The following is a 24,391-nucleotide window of genomic DNA, read 5'->3' as shown; positions in this document are numbered from 1 at the left end:
TGACTCGGTACATTTCCCTTAAACAAATTGAGCTTGTCTCTTCAGAGCATCCATCAGTTCACAAAAACAAAACTGACATCTCAAACACACTGAGCCTCCTTTTTCATTTGGGGATGGGAGGGAGGCAGGGGGGAGAAAAGGTTTTCTTAGTCCTAAAAATCAAAATTAGTCACTGGATTGTTCAGTAATTCTCAAGGCTCAACTAATGCAAATAGTTAAGGAGGTACCTCTCCTCTTAACTCGAGTTGACTTTGAGCCAAAAAATGAGGAGGAGGAAAAAGTCTGGCCCCAGACTCACATCAACATGAAGCCTCAAAACACAGAGGAACCATTCATTGGCCCAAGGAAAGCTGAAGGCAACACAAATGGAAATTGAGTTAAGCTCAGAAATATGCACAACCAGGGGGTACTCAACAGAGAATCTAGGTTTTTTTTTTTTTAATTCCCACGTTGTTACCATAATCATTTTTAAGAATTCTTCTTTAACCATGTTAAATGGTGCCTACAGTCTGGATTATAGAGTAGCAGGAATTGTTTTCTTAGCTGAACTACATTATTTATTTTGCTGTAATCTTTACAGATTCTTTTCAGCACTTTCTAAAAATACTTCCATCTCGAAGAGAAGACCATTCCCAGGATTAGGGAAGGTCACTACTAATCTGAGAATTTTGTTCAGGTCAAGTAGCATAAAAAGTTGCACTTATTAATTTGCTAAAAATTGCAAATTTTAAGGAATTATTCCAAGAATATATAGTTGGAAACTGTATCTTTCAGAACTCGCTAGCAATTGGTCTGCCCACCAAAAAGACTGCCTGTACCCATTACTAACCTGTAATAAAACTAAGTTTTCATTAAAATACTTTATTCAGAAGAGGGGAGTGGGCTGGAGGATGTAAGGGATTTCAAAATATTTTTTCCATGACTGTAGAAGAAAGTCCTAAGCTTTAAGAAAAAAAAAAAAAAATCTGATTTGATTTATTTAAAATAAAAACAGCCTCCGACCTCACCAGAGACAGGAAATGTCATATTCCAGGGAGAGTACCCCACCCCACCCCACTCACCTTGGAATTTCCGGGAGCTGAGCAGTTTAGGTCAGAGCGCTGGGGTTAAAACCAGCCCTGGGTTAGATGCATGCAGTTAAGCATTGTGGCTATGGCCTCCCCTGCCTCACGAGGAAAAACAAGGATTTACATATGTGTTCTTCAGTTTGAGGGAGAAAAGGGGAAAATCTCCCTTTATACCTTCATGCAGAAGAGGCACCCCAAAGGGAGATGAATGGGGGTTCCCTCATTTACCTACCCGATCGCCCCGGTTCTTTCTTTCCCTCTGGGCTAACAGGAGGGGCCTCCCCTCCCAGGTCTGGGACTTGGCGGGCTGGCAGCTCCCCCGCCCCCACCCAGCTGCCTGGGCGCCACTGCGCAGCTGTCCCAGTCCGTTACCATGGCAACTGGCAGCAGTACTAGACTAAGAGAGGGAGAGGCAAACTGAAAAGTTAAAAGCCTTAACTTTCCTTTTCAGTGAAGGATGAGTGAAGAAGTTGGAAGGTACCTACCTTGGCCTCAGGGTTAAGGCATTCAGAGCTCAAGGGAATTGGTTCTTGGGTTTTAAATCCAAAATTTGTGCTTATTCCTCTAAGACCACTGGGAATTAATAGCATTTTAAGATCTAACAGGATTATAGCTCAACTGGAAGGGGGAGGGGAAAGGCAAGGTCCCTCTACAACAGGATCAGGTCAAACCACCCACCCCCTAATCCAGCCCACCAGAAGCACTTTACACAAGGCCTCTTCTACCATCTGTCACAGAACAGTTAATTAAAATTGCTTGGGGGCGGGGAGAGATAACACAAAAAGTGGAAGGAGAGTATTTGGGATGCTATATAACTGTCCTTTAGGAGATTACTAGTTACAGAAACAGAATCCAGAGCCTTCCAACTAAAATTATAGATAGAAAAAACTTTAATCCTTAAGTAGTTTTAAAAAGGGGAAGAAGAGAGCAATTCAGCCACAACCATTACTGATAAACCACTTTTCATTAGTTGTTCTTATAATGTTATATAACAAATTTTAAAATATTATCCATCCAAAACAATGTATCATTAAAAATTACTTATATCAATAATCCCTACTACTTGAGAAAAACAGGACTGAGATAAAGATACTTAGAACTTGCGGTCCCATAAATTTGTATTTCTCGTGACCCTAAAGAACACTTTTGAGAGCTCCAAAACCCTGCTGTGCTTTACGGATACTTGTCTTTAGAGCCAAAGTGGCTGCCATAAGATTAATAAAAAAGGACATCAAAGACAACCTGACTGAGGAAAAAGCAGAGAATGATGATTATTTGGTTATCAAACAGAAGAAATTATAGGGTAATAGGGCAATGTAGACAGTTTTCAACTACAAAAGATTTCCTCAACTTTGAATGGACCCATCATGAAATCTCAAGTAAAAGCTGCCTTTTTTTTTTTTTTTTACTTTTCCTAACTTAATTTTTTTTTTTAATTTGAGAGACATTGCTTTGTTGTTATTTATGCATTCATTGATTGTTTCTTGTTTGTGCCCTGACTGGGGATCAAACTCACAGCCTTGGAATATCAGGACAATGTTCTAACCAACTGGGCTAGCCTGCCAGGGCTTCCTAACTCTTTTTTTAATACCCCAGGACATGCTCATTGATTTTAGACAGAGGGGAAGGGAAAGGGAGAGAGAGGGAAACATCCATGTGAAGAAAAAGAAACACCAATGGGTTGCCTCTTGTTGGCGCCCAAACTGGGGACCAAACTCCCAACCTAGGCATGTGCCCTGACCAGAATCAAACCCGTGACCTTTAGGTTTACAGGACAATGCTCCAACAAACTGAGTCTCACCAGCCAGGACTTCCTAAGTTTTTTAACTTTCTATAGTTAAAAGATGACAAGGAAAATATTCTGAGATGTTCTAAATTAAAATTACAGCAGCCAGAAAGTGAGAGAAAGACAGAACATTAATTTGTTAATAGCTGTGGATCAGCTCTGAAAAGACTGCTCACATTTCCTGTATATCTGTTGGATTTAGGATCAATTTCCAGGTGGCTACTTCTGAGATTATCCAAAAGAGCATAGCCAGGCGCCAAAGAATCCCAGGAGTCTACACATCTTGTATTTACACATGAATTTTCCAATCTGCTGCCCACAGCTAATCCACAGGAGCAGGCACTTTGAGGACTCTACTGCTCCTATCCCAGAACTAGCCCTTTTTCACCTACTCCCACCTCCTTTGCCTATAGCTAATGTATATACTTTCAGAATGGTTACATCTTTCTCCTCCTTACTTGATGTATAAAAATGCTTGCAAAACACTGGACGATGGAGGTGTTTGTCTCTCCTACCTAGCCGTGCTGCTGGTGGTTTAGACTCCATGACCTAAGACCCGCTAAACCCTTTCTTTTAAAAAGACTTTCAGCCCTGGCCAGGTAGCTCAGCTGGTTAGAAGGTCATCCCAATATACCAATCTCTGGTTTGGGGTCCAATCTCTGATCAGGGCACATATAAGAATCAACCAGTGAATGCATAAGTAAGTGGAACATCAAACCAATGTTTCTTCCTCTAAAATCGATATAATAAATAAAATTTAAAAGACTTTCAGCCACGGAAGTTAAAATTTTTTTAACTGGTAAATGAAAACAATGCTGAAGAAATTAGATCAGGGTTCTGATTCTTTGATTAACTTCTCCTGTCTTGCATAAATAAATTTTAATCTAACACTAGAATAACTAAACTGAGCCAAATAAATCCCTACTGCCTACCTCCTAGGGAAAGGGTGAGTTTGTGTTGAACCCAAAGAGCTGTTCAGTCCCTTAAAGAGAAGCTTCTGTAAAAATATTATAGGGCAGAATACAACAGCAGCAGGAAATATGACCTTCCAAATTCCTAAGCCGTTAAACCGTATCACATGTAGTAACTCCTGCAGCTCAACATTTTAGGTAGACAGCAAAAAGGAGGAACGGTGTCTGTGTTAATTAGCAACAGTAAACTAATAAACCTTAAGAGAATAGGCAGGTATACTCTCTCTTAAGGGTAAAATACTTATCCTTATGCCTTAAAACTCAGAAAAGCATAGGAGATAGCAAAAGGAAAAGACTGATTAATAGTAATCCTGTAAAGGAAAAACAAACAGGAAAGAATGAGAGAAACACTAACCTTTCAAGAAAAAAAAAAAAGTTGAGTTCAAGGAGGAAAGGGACAGAAATATTCTGGAGTCCACCCTCTCCCTAAAACACCAGGGAATAAAGAGTCAGATCAATTCCCTCCTTCACACTCTTAAGACCTACCTAAAGGGCACATGGCGGAGGTCCCTTATTCTTTGGGAAATGGATTTTGTAACAGCTGACAAATCAAATTGGGCCTGATGCCAGGAGTCAGAGTCCAACCATAATATTCTGTAAAGAATGGCATGCAATTGTCTTGTAAATCTCCTGGACAGTCACAGATCAGAAGCTGGCAAGGATGACGACATAGTTCTGATGGAATGTGTCTTATCTTAACCTTGAAGTTACAGATCTGCTCAGGAGCGGCAGTAAGAAATGAGAAATGCACTCAGACATCAGAGGGGACATAATTCTCTTTTAGACAGTGCGACCCAGTGTATTAGGGTCAAATGAAACACAAAGCCAGACGGACAATTTAAGAGCTAGAGCCTGGACCAGATAAAGCATCAAGACTGGTGGTTCACACTGAGCTTGGGAGGAGGGAGCGTTCCAGTATGAGAAATGAGACATGGCTGGCAGGATGATGGAGTGATTAAGGTAGAATCCTGATACCATGAAGGAGGAAGAGAGGATGAGCCTCTGAGAGCAACCTTATCCTTGTGGAAATCTCCATGGGAAGGGGTGAGTAGCTTCTCAAATTTCTAGAGTCTTTCAGGCATAACAGCTCTCAGCCCTTTCTTGAATATATGCAGCAACTCTCTGTTAAAGGAAGCAACATCTACAGATAGATTCTGGCAACTTAATTGCCCATAAGGATATAAGAAGAGAGCAGGCCCCACCAACCCTTCATATCAACAATACAAGGCAAATTCACCTTACAGGCAAGCCTCTGAGTGCCAGGGAAAACACACCTAAACCAGGGATCTAGTGAGAGTCAGCCTTGGAAAAACATCAAAGATCACTGTAGTCAGGCACAGTCAGAACCCACATTCCAAATTGATGACAGGAGACATCTTTAACAGATGAGTCTTCCAGAAAAATAAAAAGGGGAAGAGATGAGGAGGTAAAGCGGGGTGGGGGGGGTGGGGGAGAACCTCATATATTATAAGGATAAAAGAAAAAAACATTTTAAAACTGCCAATCCTCAGAAATTAGAGAGGAAAGCAGGGGAAATCCAGAAGAACAAAAGATGATGTTTAATATTTGCATTAACCAATCAACCCTGGAACCACAGAACCACCCACATTGGGTCTCGGATATCTGTCTCCTCTGTACAGTTCAGGCTCTGCTTGGGTCCCTCCAATCCTTTTTCAACCCCAGCTGTCTTGGTTGCTTTTCTTTGATCTTAGTGTAGCAAATTATATTTTCATCACTGCTTACAAGCAAAAGCATATACATATATACCACAATTCAAAATCTTTCTCTAGGCTTTCTTTGTATTATTTAAAAAGTAATAGAAAATAACTAGTAAATTGCCTCACTGAACTACCCACTCAACTATTTGGAGGTGGTAGTCAAACCAAATGTCAAAATGCATAACCAATGAGCTCCCTCTTCATTTTAGTGTTTCAATATAAATTCTGTAAGCCTACTAAGAAGGTAAAATCCTCCAGGGGCGGGGAAAGCCACTCTAAAAGTAGGAGAGGGTGAGGGTACATGTAAAGCTCCCTATCACGTGTATTAATTAAATAAACCAGTGATTTTTAACCAGCAGTGCAGCAAGAACTTTTAAAATATGCAATACCTGACTAGTCATGGGCACTGACCTCTTTTCCTTTAGATTGTCAAATAAAAAAACAGCCAATAGAACAATAGCTGTCTGGTATGAAGGAAGCAAAATTATACCTATTTTTTTTTTGTCAGATCAGCAAAAAATATATTTTTTGGTATGCCTCAGAATTTTACTAATTACTTTATGTGTACCATAAGATAAAAAAAAAAAAGGTTGAAAATCACTGAAATATGCCACAGATGAGTGGCTTCAGTAGGCCCAGGCTTAAGAAATTCCTACTTCTGCCCTAAAGCCCTTGAGGAAGGTTAATGGCTCAGGTAAAGATTAAATTGTCAGCTACAGCTTTGTCTTCAAAGTGTCCTCTGTCTAGCCTAATTGTAACAAAACAGATGAAAAGAAACCAAATTTACAAAACCATTTTAATCTGGTCTATATTCTTTGCTCTTTAGGATCTAGAAGTATCAGTAGTTTTAGGTTTGTAACACATACTGCATAAAACTAAAATGCCCTCTATAAAGACTTTTTCTTCCACTAGATAGATTTACGATTTCCAAAGTGTTAGCCGTGTGAAATTTTAGCAAAAACACAGCATAGAGATGCACATTACAGATGTCCTGTCCATCTCAGATTTTGTTAGGTGGGCTGATAACTATTATTCCACCTCCACCAAAAGCCCATGAACACCCAAATCAAGAGGAGTTAAAAAGCTTTTTAAATGTCTGTTTAAGAGACTGGATTAGGAAAGAGTTGAGAAGAAAGGTTAACTGGCATGATTAACACCCCTACCATTAACAAGCCACATACAGAAAGCACAAACTTTGTAACAGAGAGTGTATAGGAAATGCTCTCTCTTTGGCTAGCACAGGTCCAGTTTGTGATCCTTAAAAAATTAGGCAAAGGCACTACTTTACCCAGGCACAGAATGATTCTGGGGTCAAGTACCTTATTTGTTTATTATCCAAGCCTCCTACTCCAACGAGCAAGGGAGTAAAGGGCCTTTTTTTCTTTTAGATTAAAACATATACATCATAAATAGAGATAAAGGCTGCCTTATAAATTTTACTTGGCTGCACTGTCCTCCAAGGTCTGACCACCATTAAAACATATAAATGGATGTGTGCTACAGCAATGCTCAGAACTGCTTGAAGTGGTAAGTCTGGTTCACTGGTATATTTAGCAGTAACACAAATTCTTCATATCTCATTACCAGATCACATTCCCACAAAGTAATTTTATATGGGATTTTTTTCCTTTATTAAAATCTACTGTATTTATTCTCTCAAGTGTCAGTGTTTAAATTCAGTTAGGGCACACTTAAACCATCACTGAATAAGAGGTTACATACCAAGATTTATGAGAAAATAGAATTTGGCATCACTATGGGCAAATGTCTTCCAGATGGTATTTTCCAAAAACTCTATCCCTGGAATGTACTGACCTCATCTCAAGGCACTACGGCCAGGTGGGTACTAATCTCACACCCACCCTCTCTTAATTAAATGTGATGACACATGAACTAGTAGGTCCTGTCATCTTTCATTAAGAATCTGGATATTTCATCATAAACAAATCTTTTTCTTAATTTTAAAAATATGTTTACTGGTTTTAGAAAGAGAGGGAAAGAGACAGAAACATGGATGGGAGAGATAAACATCAATTAGTTGCCTCCCATATGTACTCCCTCTGGGGTCTGAACCTAAAACCTAGGTATGTGCCCTGACCAGGAATTGAACCCCCAAACGTTTGTTGTATGGGACAACCAACCAAGCCACCACACCAGCCAGAGCTCTCATTATTAACAATCTTAAGAAAAATGAGTAATAGCCATATTTGAGTATATTGCCATGAATCTTAACTTTTTACATGCCACTTTAGCAGAGCATGTTCACAAAGTATGGAAGGGTTAAGAAAGAACTAGCTCTGGCCAGGTAGTTCTGTTGGTTAGAGCATCACCTGATACACAATGGTTGCGAGTTGGATCCAAGGTCAGGTCACATATAAGAATCAACCAGTGAACCCATAAATAAGTGGAACAACAAATTGATGGCTCTCTCTCAAATCAATAAATATAGTTACCTCAATAAATTCAATTAAAAATACAAATAAATTTTTAAAAAATCTTTTTTAAAAAATCCTCACCCAAGGAATGCTTATTGATTTTAGAGAGAGGGGAAGGGAGGGAGAAAAAGAGGGAGATAAACATCAATTGGTTGCCTTTTGTAAGTGCTCCAACTGGAGACCAAACCTGCAACCTAGGCACGTGCCCTGACTGGCAACCAAACCAGAGACCTTTCAGTTTGCAGGACAACCCCCAACCAACTGAGCCACATTGGCCAGGACATAAAAATAAATCTTTAAAAAAACAACAAACTAAAATGTCCACTCCCAAATAAAATGAGGGTCATAAAGCATTTTCCAAACAGCCATAAAATTAAGACTTGGTGCTTATCCTCTGATCATCTAGTTTGTATAGATTTTGGACGTTAGCACTTAAGGGTTAATAAGGCCCCTTCATGTCATTTCAATAAATACTCAATTTTATGGAAGAGTTTCTACTATGGAAGACAATTTACATTCTCTCATAACCTAAGTTTAGTAAAGACATTCAAGAAATGTAAAAATTAATTCACATAACCATAACAAAAATCCTTTTAAAGCACCTCTAATTTAACTGTTGAGGTGATAGTAGAATTTAAACCAATAGGGTAACATCTGATCAATACGTGTTAACAAAAAAGGAGTTTTATTTAATTGGAATAAGAAAGATATCTCAAACTATAAAATTTCAGGGAGTAAAAGAAAGCATTCCTTCAACATAAGGCATAATTTTGTGCTTTGCTATTCCCTTGGTATATTTGCAATATGAATTATACTGAAGTCACAGCCTACAATTTAGATAAATAAAATAAAGCCAGTATTGAACTTTTTCCCATCCCATACACCAGTATCCTTGGCAGCTCCTTGGCAATCTATTATGATCCTGACCAATTTCTCTCTGTGGCAATTTAAAAGCTGTAAAAAAAATACATAATGGGTGATGACAGGAGAAACAAACCCACACCAGAAATTATTGAACCTTGTAGGTCTTTGCAAGTGTCTCTACTGACATTTAAGTGTGAGTTACTATGCCACAATATCATAAAAGTGTGCTCCACACTTCAGATATATTGATAGTTAAATGCAACGAAAGGCCACCGTCAGATAAACGGCTAAAGGGATAGCCAATCTCAGACCACCCAGCACCTCCACTGAGCATTCTGACGTGTTACTTAAGACAAAAAAGATGTTCCTGACTCTCTTTTTGTCCAGCTCCCAACTACAATCCTGATTCAAACCCTATACCAAAAGGATGATTAATATAGTAGTTCTACTCCTTCCTCTAAAATGGTTTGGTTGGGCCCTGACCAGCGTGACTGGCTTAGTTGGTTGGGAGTCATCCTGCAAAGCAAAAATGTCGCCAGTTTGATTCCTGGTCAGGGCTCATGCCTGGGTTTCAAGTTTGGTCCTTGGTGCTGGTGCATAATAAAGGCAACTGATTGATGTTTCTCACATCAATGTTGCCCTCCCTCTTTTTCTCCCTCCCTCCAAAAATAAATAAATAAAATCTTTAAAAAATAAATAAAACTGGTTGATTACGGGATATTTATTGAGGGCTTAGTAAGCGTCAAGCATTGCAGTGCTTTGAGTCTAGCCCAGTCTTCAATTCAGTGACTAAAGATTCTAATAGTTTGTGCTTGGTTAAATCAGTCTCCAAAGGTCGTTACAAAAAAAAGCTACTAAAGGGGCAACTTGTTAACAATGGTAAGATCAGGACTGGGAATAAGATGTGAGTCCCCTCCCAACTAAATAAATCACTGAAAGATCAAACTGGACAGTTTCCTTAACCTTAAGGGTATTAGTTACTTGTCCTACTTATAGGTCTGTTGTGTGAGAAAAATAAAACTAGAAAATACTTTAAAAATGTAAAGCAATGGAAGTTAAATGTCTGATAGCAGATGAAATGAAAAATAACAAATGCTTTGATAAGTGTTCCCTCCTCTTCTATTTTCCCAAAGACTTTGTGTAGAATTAGTACTATTTCTTAACTGTCTCTTAAAATTCAACAGTAAAGCCATCTGGACCTGGACTTTTCTGTGGGAAGGTTTTTAACTACAAATTCTATTCCCTTAACAGATAGATAAAGGACTCGTGAAGTTCTGTATTCTTAAGTGAGCTTTGGTAGTTTGTCTTTCAAAGAGATGATTCATTTCAAGACACTGAATATATTGGCATAATTGTTAATAATATTCCCTTATTACTGGTTTAATGTCTATATGGATCAGTAATGATAAGCCTCATCTTATTCCTGATACACCTAATTTGGATCTTCTTTTTTTATTCCTGATCAGGCTTGCTTCGTTTATTAATTTTACTGAAATACCCTCTTTCAGTTTTATTGATTCTTCTCTGATTTTGTTCTATACTCTGTCAACTACTTACTGCTTCCTTTGGGTTTAATTTACTTTTTCTACGTTCTTAGGACAGAAAACTAGGTCACTAACTTTAGACCCCTTTGCTTTTTTTCTTTAAATTGATTTTTAGAGAGACAGGAAGGGGAGGAGAGAGAGACAGGAAGAGAGAGAGAAAGAGAAATATCAATTTATTGTTACATTCATTTATGCACTCATTGGTTGAATTTTGTATGTGCCCTGACTGGGGATCAAACCTGAAACCTTAGTGTATGGGATGATGCTCCAATCAACTGAACAGGGCCCAGCCAGGGCCCAGTTCAAAATATTTTCTAATTTTCTTCGTGATCTCATTTTATCCATGGGTTACATAGAAATGTGTTAACATAATTGTAGATGTATATGTGTTTTCTTAGTAATTCAATTCTTTATTGTTAGTTGTGCAAAATTTAGGACTGTTGTGTCCTCTGGATGAATTGATCCCTTTATCCACTAATCTAGTGTTAGCTTTATCCCTTACCTGCCTCATGTCTATTATGGAAAAAGGACAAGAAAACTCTGGAAAATATACAGGAAACTGAAGGTAAAATGTTTGATGATATAGGAAGTTAAAAATAACTTTAATGAATTTTCTGAACTATCTGTTTTATCTATGCTTGTTTCCAGCTACTCATATAAATGAGGTTTGTCTTTTATCAGATCCTCTGATATAATTTATTGTTGTAAAGTACTGAACAAATTAGCAGTATATTACACTTTACAATTCCATCTGAGGTAAATGAGTCTTACTGATTTACTCCATGTGCCTTGATGAGAAACAAGGCACATGAAGTCCAAGTATTTGCCTCAGAAACCAAACTTGAGATTTCCCAACCTGTTAATTGACCTCTTTAGCACAGGGCATTTTATTCCGACATAATTATGCCTTCTGGCTCAGATATAAATTTGCTTTATTCTAACAAATGTAGATTACAATCAGAAAAATACTTGAATTCAATTTGGTTTCTCCTCTCCATGGAAGAAACAGATAATGAGTGTTATAAAACTTGATCTTGAAATAGTCCTTTCAATGCTACCACCTGAATCCCATGCTTTCTAGTGTCCTCCCTAGCAATGGAACAAGGACTCAATAAGTTTGAAAAGTAAGACTGCATGTGAAAAATTCTAAAACTAGGCCTATGACCTAGTTTCAAGTAGAAAAAAATCTGTCAGTGTTTAATTTTGACAAACTACTCTTACTAGAAAGGAAATCCAGACTACAAAGTCCACAGCCTCATTAAGATGAAAACAGAAAATGGCCCAGCTAGTCCATTACAGTCTTTTTAGAAAATCACACACAATTAACAAGTACAGATTTGTTATCCTGTGTTAACAATACTCCAGGGAGTTGACAACCAGCCAACAATTCAGTCTTCTGTCTCTCAAGTCCTAGGCAAGATCACACCACAAAACTACATTGACCCAAAATACTGGGTAAGTTCTTGATTTGCATTTAAAATTACTGACTTCAAAAACAAATTCTAAGACATTTTAGGAGTCACTTCATACAAGTGTTTGGTCTAGAAGGCTATTAGCTATTATCTACACAAATCTTTCCATATACTATAGGGTGAAGAAACTAAGGACCAAAGAGGACAAATGCTCACCCAAGGTTACTGTATCATTATTTAATGACAGAAATAAGAACCCATGTCTCCCGAGCCTTCCCCCCCCACCACTTGCCTGCCTCTCTCTCTCGCTAAGTAATCTTTTCTTTTTTGAATTAGGTAAAATTTATTTGGTTAGGGATTAGAGAACCAAGGAGGGTATACTGATCTGAATGATGGCTCCAAAAAAAGATATTCATGTCCTAATCCCTAGAACCTATGTATATTTCTTTATATGGCAAATGATGTGATTAGAAGATGTGAAAGGAGAAGTTATCCTGGATTATCCCAGTGGGCCTTAAATGCAATCACATGTATCCTTACAAGAGGTAGAAGACGGAATTCTGAGATAAATAAAGAAGAAAATGTGAAGACAGAGAAAAGAAAGACGAGGCCACGAGATGAGGCTGACAACCACTTAGAAGGTAATAAAGGAAAGGGACGGTCTCTCCCCTAGAGCCTCCAGAAGGGGCTCAACACCTTAATTACAGAATTCCTGCCTTCAGAATGAGAGAATTTATTGCTATTGTTTGAAGCCACCAAGTTTGTGGTAGTTTGTTACAGCAGTAACAAGAAACTAACACACAGGGAGACCAAAAAAAAAACCAAAACCAAAACCAAAAACAAAACAAAACAAAAAGAAACCCTGAAGAAAAAAAAGAAACTAACACAAAGGGGAAATAAGATTTTTAAGTCATAAACTGGCTATGTATAAAACTAATTATCAATCACAAAAGGAAGTATGCTTTAAGAGACCCAAAGATTATATAAAACCTCTAATCCCTCGTTTCAAAGGGTAAATTGAGGCAACCACAGGATGCAATTTACCTGAAAATATTGGAAGATCTAAGAAGACAGGCTCAGAAAGGCTTAATATTTACATAGCCGCTAGGAAAACCAGTGTATGTTTTCCCCAACAATGTAGCTGGTAGAGCTCCTGGACAGACTAAACATAGGCAACAGTTGTCACTATCAGTGTTCTGCCAACACAAGTGTAAAGCTGTCATCAGAAATAAATATGTGGCTTCAAGTGGCTCACAAAAGTCCAACAAATCTGCATCTTGGACTCTGCACAAGCCAACTCTTCTCAAGATGACCTGGACTCCTTCCCATTAGTTCAATGATCAGCTAAAGCCATCCTCTACAAGGAGCAAAGGAAAATCAAAGTTTACATCAGGGAAAAAAGATGAGAGCCCAGAGTCCAAGTTCATGAATAACAACATATAAATAGCAACCATATTGAGTCCGTTACAAGTGATATTTCACACTATAATTTATTATTTTTTAAAGTGAATATCCACAGCACTGGTTTAGGCCCAATGTAAGGTGAATAGAAATAAAAATAGAGCAAGTAAAAAGAACAAAAAAGGAAAGAAATGTTTTACCAGGAGTTGTTGAATGGGCTATTCCAGTAAGACAAATAAATCATGCTATGTTTTTAAATAAAATACCTCAAAAAAAAGCAAAAACTACTTGTCTTCCTCAGAAACCTTTGTACCCTGGACACGTTTCTCTTTTCTAGGGCTATTGTCAGGTCTCTAAAAACCACCAGAACTTTCCTAGACATATAACAACCCAGTTACTTCAGAGGTATATTCTTTCTTTTTTCTCAGACGTCATTCTGCTCACCTGATTGATTAGTTTCCAGTAAAGACATGTTATTTTCCCCTTCTAGTTTTGGCGGCAATAATATGCCTGAGACCTAAGCACAAGTGCTTGAAATTTAATTTTTATAACAGAGTCTCAACATTTTGTCTTGTTAACAACCAAGCCAGGTTCTCCAAATGCAAGAAAAAAAGTCTAAAGTAAGAATTTTCAATGTGATATTTTCGGAACTTCAATGAAAAATTACCCACTGAAATTTTCCCACCAGAGAAATGTTCATCAGACCTAGTAAGTATGACATTGTAAGAGACTTCACAATAAAACAAGCAATTTTTACTTGCATGCCATTGTACCCCAAAACTCTATGTTCAAAATCCTGAAATCTTTCAAATTAAAATATATAAAAAAATACATAAATTTATAAATATTAAGTAGCTGGAGCTGGAAATAGGAGGAATCCATTCAGAGAGTAACCTAAAGTAGCATAATTTGGTTACCTAATCTACAGATTAGTTGTTTTTTATTTCTCTCTGAAAAGTGCTATGAATAGCTATGAAATCAGTTCAGCAGAAAATGACCTATGTTTTTAAGAAAATGAAGTAATATACTGTAGATGCAATAAATATCAGACTGCTTTGCACATTTATTTGTACAGTGAAACATTTCAATGTTGTGGACAGGGTCAGTATAAAATGTGTTTCTGAGAAACAAGGTCAAAAAAAAATTTGAGAAACTGATCCAAAAGAACCCCAGTAAAGAGGCTTAACTCTGATGAAAGGCAAGAAGCATCTAAATCAAGTCTACCTTCTCAGAAAACATTATCTGGCATTATTTTAGGACAGCGGTCTCCAACCTTTTTGGCACCAGGGACCTGCTTGGTGGAAGACAATTTTTCCACGGGGTGGGGGGAGGAGGAAGAGGGCAAAGGGGGGCGGAGCTCAGGCAGTTTTGCACACTGGCCCGCCCTGCTCACCTGCTGCTATGCCACTGGATTCCTAACAGGCGATTCCTAACAGGTCTCAGACCAATACCGTTCCACAGGCCCGGGATTGGGGACCCCTGTTTTAGGAAGCCAAACATAATTTGCAATCAATGGTAAAAAGCTTACTAATGAAAATTTCCTTTTATCTAATGAAACAATGATCACTCTATAGCCAAAGAAATAATTAGGTGTTAGTGATCCATTTACCAAAGACCACTTCCTAAACTCTTCACCCATCTTCTCCCTCAAATTTCCAACTGGTTAAAGATTTTGACAAGAAAATCAACTCTAGCACCTGTCATTTTAGATCAGTGGTTTTCAACTGGTCGAGATTTTGCTCCCACAAAACCCCCCAGGACATCTGGCCATGTCCCGAGACATTTTGAATGTCACAAACGGGGATGAGGGCAGGGGAGGTGCATTCATCCTGCCAGAAATTTCACCAGTGCTAAAGATGAGAAACTCTGTAGACCAAGAATGTATTCTCTTCAAACCTCAATAAATTAGGGGCAGATACCTTAACCTACATATATCCCTTTAGTTCTTATAAACTAAGCAGCTGCTTTAACAGTATCCCTACAAACAGTTTTTAACCAAATATGAAATGGTTTGTCCTTTTTTCCAAGTGCCAGAGAACATGGAAATCCCTCCTGTTCACTATTCCCTCAACTAAAATCATCTGTCTTTTGTCAGAAAGGCCTCTAATCATAAGGGTAATTCATACGTAGCTGAACTTTTTACAGTATTTAAACATTTCTCCCTTGACCCTAAATAAGTGAATAGTGTAAAATAATATGGATACAGCAAAAATAAAATGAAAATTTCTGTGTCTTAGTAAAAGTCTTGGAATAAGCGTAACAGGAATTATCAACAGGAGGTGGACTGCACGTAAAATAAACACTTTGAAGGAAATATAATCAAATGGTAACAGAATGATCCAGGTGAGGGATTAGCCCTCCTGCCCCCAACACTCTAAGCATCAACCTCCTCAAGCAGCTTTCTTCTTATCCAAATTCAGACATCCTCGGAGAAACAGCAAAAAGGGAGGGCTTAGAAACTCTGTGTGTATAGAAAGAGATATATGTAGTGGAGAAAGTTCCTCGGAAACTAAGAAAAAGGCATTGGGGACCTGGATAATTCTTGTAAAGCTCTTAGCATAATGCCTAGCAGGTACTAAGTACTCAAAAGTTACTTTTTTATTGATATTTCCAGACCAAGAATCACCTTAGTTTCTAAGGGAAAAACTGTCTTTCGAGGTGTAAAGAGAATGATGGTGAGAAGTACGTGGTTATGAATGGAAACACAAAAGACAACTGACTCTTTAATTTAATCATAAATTATTACCATCCCTGCAAAAATTTAAGCATTAGAAATCCAATCTGCCTCCATCTCCCTGTATCCCTAAAAGGTAACACACTCTGGTTAAGTAGCTTTCCAAAGTTTATCGATTTACAAATATTGAGTTCTCCGTGTAAATATGTATTTACGTAGATTTTTCTTGGGTGGCTTTCCATGACAGTACGTAGAGATTTATCCCATTCGTTCTAACATATCAAGTCAGTCTTCCTAAACAAGCTGATTCTCAAAGTCAAAAGACTCCCGTTACTCCCTCCTAAACCTAAAGTGGATGGTGGGATGTAGAGATGGGGGGGGGGGGGTGGCAAACTGAGATATACGAGAGCAAACGTACCGTTTCCCTACCAGGGAGGTTTATTGGATGGAGGCCTAAAGGCTTCGTTAGAGAAGTCATCGTGGAAAAAACATCCACCCCGACGCGCCATCACAGGCACTGGATCCCCTTCCTCTCCACGACAAATCTAAGACCCTGTCTTTTGGAGCGCTACACAAACGACCCGGCCGAGCGCTCTCCGCAGGTCGTCCTCTTACTCTCACTGGCTCCAGGTTTGGTCCATCCATTTAACCGCGCAACTCCCTCATTCCCCCTCCGAGTCAAACCTCTGCCTCTCGGAGGAGCCCAACCTACCGCGCGCTTCGTGCTCATTGGCTCCGCGAGACGCTGCTCAGGAGGAGAAAACCCGCCTCCCACATTCCGAAGGCCCAAGGACCGAAAAGTCGACAGCTAAAGGCAGACCCAATTGGCCTATACACTTGCCAGTCAAACTCTTCGGCCCCAAAGGTCCAAGAATCTACTGAGACAAACATCCGCCCCTATTCTTCCATTGGTTGGCCCGACCCATCGCTCCCCCTTCACCAGCCCCCCACCCCACGGTCCATTCATTTCACACAATAACTGGCCCAATTGGAGTCGGTTCAAGACCTCATATGGGTAGGCAAGACTGTCCGCCACTTACCCAAGATCGACACCGATCACTCACGCTAATGTCTTCTCTGTTCCTCTGTGATGAGGCCAGACCACAAGCCACCACTGCCGCCGTCTTCTGCGCAACGCCAACCGCCCGCCAAAACGGATCGTTTCCTGCGCCTGCGCGACCAATCCTGAAACCAGGCCTTTTTCTCCGCCCACTACGCCTGCGCAAAACGGGGCACAACTCCCGCCACTACGCAGGCGCTATAAATTCACTGCCGTCTCCAGCCCGCCATTTCACGTGTTCCTTGAGCCAAGCGGAACTCCTTAATGCGCCTGCGTAGGCTCGCCATTTTCTTACACATGCGCTTAGCAGTTGCAAAAAATAAAATTGTCACATGCTATTTTTTTATACCTGGTATTAATCATGCTCTGACAACTGAATAGAATATAATATTGGAGGCCTGGAGGATTAAGAAGTTATTTAAATACCCTAGGTACATTCAAATATAAATGATTAGTTGGTTGGCCAATCAGATTAGTTAAGAATACTATTACTCGGAACCAATGAACTCCGAGGGGCGGAGACTACGTAGACCGCCCAAACGGATGACGTTAAGCAGCAATGCGACACCACAGGCCAATAGTAGCAGGACGCTATTTCAAGTATCCAATCATCGCTACTGAGGGGCGGAGTCTACCAATGCCGTCAGGGAGGAGGCGGGATAAAAAAGCGAGGCCGAAGGTAGGCTGGTGGATACGTTCGTTAGATTACTCCTTTCTGCCGGTGGACGCCTCTGAGTAAGCATCGGTGAAATCTCCTCTCCTGCGGTCGTCATGTCTAAGTCAGAGGTGGGTAAGATGCTCTCTCCAACTTAATTTTCTCGCCTCTTCCTGAGTTCTGAGGGATGCAGTTTAGATTGGCTGCTTGCGCCAGCCCATTCGGCAGTTCTTCGGTCGCGGCCTGGGCCTACCCCTCCCAAAGTTCAGGTCGCCATTTTGTCCTCGTCGTGGCCATGAGGCCGCCGTTCTGTAACCCTTAGTTATTACGCGAGGCTTGTTCCTCCCAGGAAAACTGGTAGGCATATTAAATCATATTTTTTACATTGTCTCAATAGGAGAGTTTTTTTAAAAAGCAGCTATAGTCCTTTTGGCAGTGGACCCCTCCCATTCAGTCCTTTTGTTGCGCGTGCGTCAAAGGCTGAGTAGGGACGCATGCGCTCGGGGTTTCCCAGTTCCCAACATACCATGTCCTCTGTGGGCAGAAGCACGTGGCTTGCTGCAATCCGAAGGAACAATAAATACTACGTACATACTGTCTAGTTTCGCTTAAGTGAACGGTATTTTACTTTATAGGCTCACTTAACGCTCCCCTCTCTCTTCCCCCTCCCCCATTGTTAGTCCCCCAAAGAGCCGGAACAGCTACGGAAGCTCTTTATCGGAGGTTTGAGCTTTGAAACAACAGATGAGAGCCTGAGGAGCCATTTTGAGCAATGGGGAACGCTCACAGACTGTGTGGTAAGACTTGGAGGAGAAAAAGGGGAGTAGAACTAGTTGATTTACTTAGAGCTTATGTTTTAGTTCCTGTCTGAAAACCTAATATTGTTACCAGCGTTATAGTTGGAAATAATCTGACAAAGGAAGGTGTGGCTTTAAGTAATTGAAAATCTCCCAGTAGATTTATATTAGATGGGTAACGGGAAACTTAAGGGCTTTGTATAAAGAGCTAGAATAGCTTTGTATTATCTCATATAAGATAAAGTCAGTAGTACTGGGCATCTTACTATGTTTTAAATTAATTACATCTCAGGTGATGAGAGATCCAAACACCAAGCGCTCCAGAGGCTTTGGGTTTGTCACATATGCCACTGTGGAGGAGGTGGATGCAGCCATGAATGCAAGGCCACACAAGGTGGATGGAAGAGTTGTGGAACCAAAGAGGGCTGTGTCAAGAGAAGTGAGTGATTTTTACCCCCCTCCCTTAAGTAGTCCTTTAAAGTATGTCACCAGGTGGACTTAACATTTGGGGATGGTAGGAAACTTGAATCTTAATTTTGGGAAAGGTTTTGCTAATGTAGTTAACTTAATTGGCTTCTTTCTCCTCTTAGGATTCTCAAAGACCGGGTGCCCACTTAACTGTGAAAAAGATTTTTGTTGGTGGAATTAAAGAAGACACTGAAGAACATCACCTAAGAGATTATTTTGAACAGTATGGGAAAATTGAAGTGATTGAAATCATGACTGATAGAGGCAGTGGCAAAAAGAGAGGCTTCGCTTTTGTAACCTTTGATGACCATGATTCTGTAGACAAGATTGTCAGTGAGTATCGGGTGACACCTTTGTTAGCCAAGGGTTCTGAAATCCTGGTTGTATTTTAAACACTGAGATTGTGTTCTTTTTATCTTCAAACTTTTAGTTCAGAAATACCATACTGTAAATGGCCACAACTGTGAAGTAAGGAAAGCCCTATCTAAGCAAGAGATGGCTAGTGCTTCATCCAGCCAAAGAGGTGGGTTTATTCCTTTTATTAAATCTTAGAGACCAATTCCAATATGTATGGTTTAACACAATTCATCTTTTGCTAAGGTCGAAGTGGTTCTGGAAACTTCGGAGGTGGTCGTGGAGGTGGTTTTGGTGGGAATGACAACTTTGGTCGTGGAGGAAACTTCAGCGGTCGAGGTATGTTTAATTATACAGGTTAAATATATAATTTGATTATATATTTAATACTTAAATGATTTATCCTTTATGCAATCTGGTTGTATGGTCACTATTTCCAAAATTACATTTTATCCAAATGTACTTTTGGCTTCTTGCTAACCAAAAGTTTAAAGCCTTATGTATGAAAAATTATTTTTGCAGTACTGGAATTATTTCCTAAAGTTTATATTTACAAGGCAGTAAGTTGTATGAAACTCATTTACTTGAAATGTGCTTTAAAATTCTGCTTTGTTCCAGGTGGCTTTGGTGGTAGCCGTGGTGGTGGTGGTTATGGTGGCAGTGGGGATGGCTACAATGGATTTGGTAATGATGGTAAGTTTTGTGGGTTGGTTTATTTAGGAATAAACAGATGAAAAGTTGGGTGTTTGTTTTTGGTGACCTATAGAATAGGTTGGTAGAGACTAAAACTCCAGTGCATGACAAGCTAAATTCTGACCATAACAGCATGTGAGCAGGCTGTTGCCCATTACGCTTAAACAGGTTTTGATTGTTGAATACTTTTGTCTTATTGAGAAGAATTGTATTCTTGTAGGTGGTTATGGAGGAGGCGGCCCTGGTTACTCTGGAGGAAGCAGAGGCTATGGAAGTGGTGGACAGGGTTATGGAAACCAGGGCAGTGGCTATGGCGGGAGTGGCAGCTATGACAGCTATAACAACGGAGGAGGCGGAGGCGGCTTTGGCGGTGGTAGTGGTAGGTATCCAGTGATCCAGGTACTTGGTGCAGTAGCTAGATTAGCCTCGTAGAATTTATGCCTATGTGGGGATTAGATGCATTATGTGGTACACTGCATGGTATTTTTTTTTTAATGGGCTTGCTATGCTACCTCCTAGCTTTAAGCTGGGGCCGCCTCACTCCCAAATAGATGAATAAGTGGATAGTGGCATCTTCCGCTGTTCAGCTGGAACTAGATTAGCTCTAGCAGGGTTTAGTGTCTTAACTTCTTTGGGACCATAGGCACTTAGTTGACGAATCCAGCATGTGTTTTTAGTGCTCCTGGATGGGTAAAGGGTCTTCAAGGCTATAGAACTTGGTCTATGTCATCATGGTGAGTTGGGTAAAATTTTCTTAAATACTGGATTATTCAACTGAATGTCTTGCCTGGAAAAGATAAAATACAAAAATAAACATTGGAGCCATCAGAGTTTGGGAGGAAGGCAGGCAGGTCATGCAACTTTTTTGTCCATTTTGAACACTAAATAGATTTCAGAGCTATCATCTTTCCCAAGTAACAGATAAAGGCTCTCTTTCCATTCCTAGGAAGCAATTTTGGAGGTGGCGGAAGCTACAATGATTTTGGCAATTACAACAATCAATCTTCAAATTTTGGACCCATGAAAGGAGGAAACTTTGGAGGCAGAAGCTCTGGCCCCTATGGTGGTGGAGGCCAATACTTTGCCAAACCACGAAATCAAGGTATAGTGTGGGGGGGGGGTGGAGGTGGTAGTAGAGGGCTAAGTGTCTTTATAACTCGTATTGGTAAAAAATACATAGTTTTTATTTTAGATGACGTGTGGGCAATAAAAGCCTGAGGAGGTTTTAAGAACACTTATAGTGGTAACTTTCAGTAAAATTGGAAATATCATCTGAGCTGAAACTCAGATTTGAACTGTATTTCCCCAGATACAAGTTAATACTGGCACTTCAAAAAGTTTAATGGAACAAACATTATTCTTAGGTGGCTATGGCGGTTCCAGCAGCAGCAGTAGCTATGGCAGTGGCAGAAGGTTTTAATTGCTGCCAGGTAAGTAAACACCTTTTTGTGTTTCGATTTAATTTTTATGATTGAAAATGAACCCAATAACCCTAATGTAGCTAAGCAGTGCAACATAGTTGTTAATGTAACTGCAGTAAAATTGTGGATATTAAGTTAATATTCAGATCAGCAAAATTTGTGGGAAACAACTTGATATTGGATTGTAGCCTTAAGTCTTAATATGTTTAGATTAACAACTTTATTCCATATTGTTCAACAGGAAACAAAGCTTAGCAGGAGAGGAGAGCCAGAGAAGTGACAGGGAAGCTACAGGTTACAACAGATTTGTGAACTCAGCCAAGCACAGTGGTGGCAGGGCCTAGCTGCTACAAAGAAGACATGTTTTAGACAATACTCATGTGAATGGGCAAAAAACTCGAGGACTGTATTTGTGACTAATTGTATAACAGGTTATTTTAGTTTCTGTTCTGTGGAAAGTGTAAAGCATTCCAACAAAGGGTTTTTAATGTAGTTTTTCTTTATTCTTTTTTTTTCTTTTTTTTTCTTTTTTTCTTTTTTTTTTTTTGCACCCATGCTGTTGATTGCTAAATGTAATAGTCTGATCATGACGCTGAATAAATGTGTCTTTTTTTTTAAATGTGCTGTGTAAAGTTAGTCTACTCTGAAGCCATCTTGGTAAATTACCCCAACAGTGTGAAGTTAGAATTCCTTCAGGGTGATGCCAGATTCCATTTGAAATTTATTTACAACCTGCTTGGGCACACAAGCCATTGTCTTCAGAAACCTTGGTGTAGTTGAATTGATAAGTTACTATGTTGTGACCTGGAGTTCACCATTAAAAGGGTCACCCAAGCAGAGTCATGGAGTCTATTTGGTTGTTAATGGTTGTTGGCACATCCTATGCGATATATCTAAATTGAATTATGGTACCAGATAAAATTATAGATGGGAATGAAGTTTGTGTATCATCCATTATCATGTGTAATCAATAAACGATTTAATATCCTCTTGAATGGAATGACAACTGTATGGATTTGGGACTGGCAGAGCTTTGGACTTTCCCTACCCACTACCCATGAATGTTGAATGCTTCTGTCACCAATTCAAATTCAAAACTTTGCCAGAGATTAGAAACCAGCTGCTGGTTAATGCAGCCCCAAAAATCCACAGATTAGAAGTGTTTGGGAGACGTATTTAAACCTAACAGCACGAGTAAGAATTTCTTAATCGTACACTACATTAAAGGAAAACTGCAGTTTATTTTGTTCTGGTTGGGTGGGTCTTTATAGAGACTTCAGAGATTTTAATCACACCAGTTGCCTATTTGGAGATTAACATTATGGAGATGTTGGGGAACCATACTGGTTACAAACATGCTAACTGCAGTTTTCCTTTAAACATGGCACAAGATCACATAACCATCCTAAAATGTTAATTGTATAGAAAATGACTTCTAAAGTTAACTTAATATCCCATGATTGTTATTTGTACATAGGTTCTTTTGAGCCTTCCCTTTGATTCCCTCAATTTCCGTGCCATTGTACCTACCTAGTAGCATAGAGATTTGTTTATCAGTAGGACTGTATTTCATCCTATGGGTGTGTTACTTGGAAGTTTGGGGAGGGGAGGGTGGGGGGACGTGGGTGGGAGGTGGATGCGGGTGGGAAAGCATGGATGGATGATACAGTTCCATGGGTTTGATATTGGCTGAGTTTGCAATGGCAGGTGGAACCTTAACTATTGAGGGAGTTTGCAGATACCTCAGGATTCCTGACAATGCCTTTAAAGATCCAGGAGAGATGTTCAGCTACTAGGAACTGCTAGCAAGTATAGCGCGAATGACTGCGAGCTCAGACACTCTACAGCTGAGAGTAGACACTTGTGGTATGTGGAGTACAGATAAGCCAGGGGCAGTCCACGGCACGCTCCATGAAAGCTAGGAGGGAGTGAAGTTTCAGTGACCATCGCAAGGAAGGAGGCAGACAAGAGTAAGGCACACCTGACTCTTAGGACTAGCATTCAGAACCAGGAGGAAAGGTTTTATTGCTATGCTGGTAGGTAAGAACAGATTTTACTTACATCCATATAGTTATCTAAAATCCAGTTTCCTGTTATACTTTCCTTAATATATTGAGCCAAAACTAGTCCAGTTAAGCTGAACTTGGTTTTCTGGAGATGGGTTATTTTATAAATTTATGCCCTAGTCTTAGTGGATCCCAATGGAAGGAAATGAGCACTTTATCTCTACTGTGAATAATAAATTTTTGCCCTTTAATTTCAACTTATTTCCTACCTTCCTTTGACCCATTTCCTTAAAACAATGGCTCAAAGTAAATGCATTACAATATTCCCCAAAATGATGGTGGGAGGGGGGGTGGGCCTCTAGTGGAGGGTGGGGGGTTTAGCCTGAGATGGGACTTGGTCACAGAGGAAAGCTAGTTCTAAAGATTGTTTGCTTTTCTAGGGAGGAGTCTGCTACTACAGGTTTTATCAACTGTATTAAAAAAAACATCTGTCCAAGCTTATGGTTAAAAGGTAAGTTTTCATATAAAGTAAATAGCAAGAGTACTTGCTATTACCAAAGTAAAGAGAATGAGCCTGCCTCAGAACCAAAAAGACTTAATATTTGGTCTCACAAAAATCAGTTAAAACACCAGGGCTCCAGGAAAGAGAATGGGAACCTTATCTGCTCGTGTTAATGCTTCATAACCTTTTTTTTTCTTCTTGCCAGGAGCATCCTTATGAGGACAGCATTTATCTGAGCCAGTGTGTACTTCATTTTCACTGCCATGCAGTTTACATTAGTTGTGCTGCAACTTGAGTTAATCATTCAGTTTTATGAATGGACTTTTTAAATAAAATGCTTTTAACTTGTTTCTGCTTATTTTCCTTTTCTCCTTTCACCATACAGTAAACAATATTGTGCATTTCAAGTTTGGGAACCGGAAATACAGGAGATAATGACATACCAGATGTTGCCTAAACAAAATGTTTTAGCGGGGTCAATCTGAAGGAGCAAGGTGTATAAATTGAGTTTATCCCATTGGCACCATCATAGTGGAATCTGAGAAGCAGGGTTATCACTGTAG

The 24,391-nt window shown here is 39.5% G+C and overlaps 2 protein-coding genes across 6 annotated transcripts in view; one reads left to right on the top strand and one right to left on the bottom strand.

The window, feature by feature from the left end:
* Nucleotides 1–17,053, bottom strand: part of CBX5 (chromobox 5) — a 37,798-nt gene extending 20,745 nt beyond the window's left edge. For 2 of the 3 annotated variants that reach the window (XR_008530629.1, XM_054591003.1), the window contains exon 1: nucleotides 12,842–13,012. The gene's annotated coding sequence lies outside the window, so the exon portion shown is untranslated. Of the gene's footprint in view, nucleotides 1–12,841; nucleotides 13,013–16,912 lie in introns of those variants that run through there. The other variant, XM_054591004.1, reaches the window with a different exon arrangement.
* Nucleotides 17,054–17,605: 552 nt separating this feature from the next.
* Nucleotides 17,606–24,168, top strand: HNRNPA1 (heterogeneous nuclear ribonucleoprotein A1). 3 transcript variants are annotated; one of them, XR_008530628.1, is made up of 12 exons: nucleotides 17,606–17,718; nucleotides 18,268–18,384; nucleotides 18,677–18,823; nucleotides 18,975–19,185; nucleotides 19,283–19,375; nucleotides 19,453–19,545; nucleotides 19,825–19,899; nucleotides 20,120–20,278; nucleotides 20,846–21,001; nucleotides 21,264–21,329; nucleotides 23,767–23,837; nucleotides 24,034–24,168. XR_008530628.1 is itself a non-coding variant. In XM_054590998.1 (11 exons), exons 1-10 carry the CDS (start codon nucleotides 17,704–17,706, stop codon nucleotides 21,317–21,319), a joined length of 1,122 nt encoding a protein of 373 aa, XP_054446973.1. In that variant the 5' UTR covers nucleotides 17,606–17,703; the 3' UTR covers nucleotides 21,320–21,329; nucleotides 21,562–22,875. The 3 variants fall into 3 exon arrangements, 2 of the variants coding, with proteins under 2 accessions (XP_054446973.1, XP_054446974.1); XM_054590998.1 differs by lacking the exons at nucleotides 23,767–23,837; nucleotides 24,034–24,168 and adding an exon at nucleotides 21,562–22,875; XM_054590999.1 differs by lacking the exons at nucleotides 20,120–20,278; nucleotides 23,767–23,837; nucleotides 24,034–24,168 and adding an exon at nucleotides 21,562–22,874.
* Nucleotides 24,169–24,391: the final 223 nt, after the last annotated feature.

This window comes from Pteronotus mesoamericanus, unplaced genomic scaffold (genome assembly GCF_021234165.1).
Source record: "Pteronotus mesoamericanus isolate MK-2021 breed Mesoamerican mustached bat unplaced genomic scaffold, CSHL_Meso_final scaffold_21, whole genome shotgun sequence".
Classification (NCBI taxonomy): Eukaryota; Metazoa; Chordata; class Mammalia; order Chiroptera; family Mormoopidae; genus Pteronotus; species Pteronotus mesoamericanus.
Note: the sequence above shows the minus strand (reverse complement) of the source record. Positions and strands in the feature narration are given on the sequence as shown.

What these genes read in the sequence shown, in the direction of transcription:
- HNRNPA1 (XM_054590998.1), top strand. An exon ending in AGAGGGCTGTGTCAAGAGAA is followed by an intron (nt 18,824 to 18,974) that starts GTGAGTGATTTT and finishes TTCTCCTCTTAG; the next exon opens with GATTCTCAAAGACCGGGTGC. An exon ending in CAATGGATTTGGTAATGATG is followed by an intron (nt 19,900 to 20,119) that starts GTAAGTTTTGTG and finishes GTATTCTTGTAG; the next exon opens with GTGGTTATGGAGGAGGCGGC.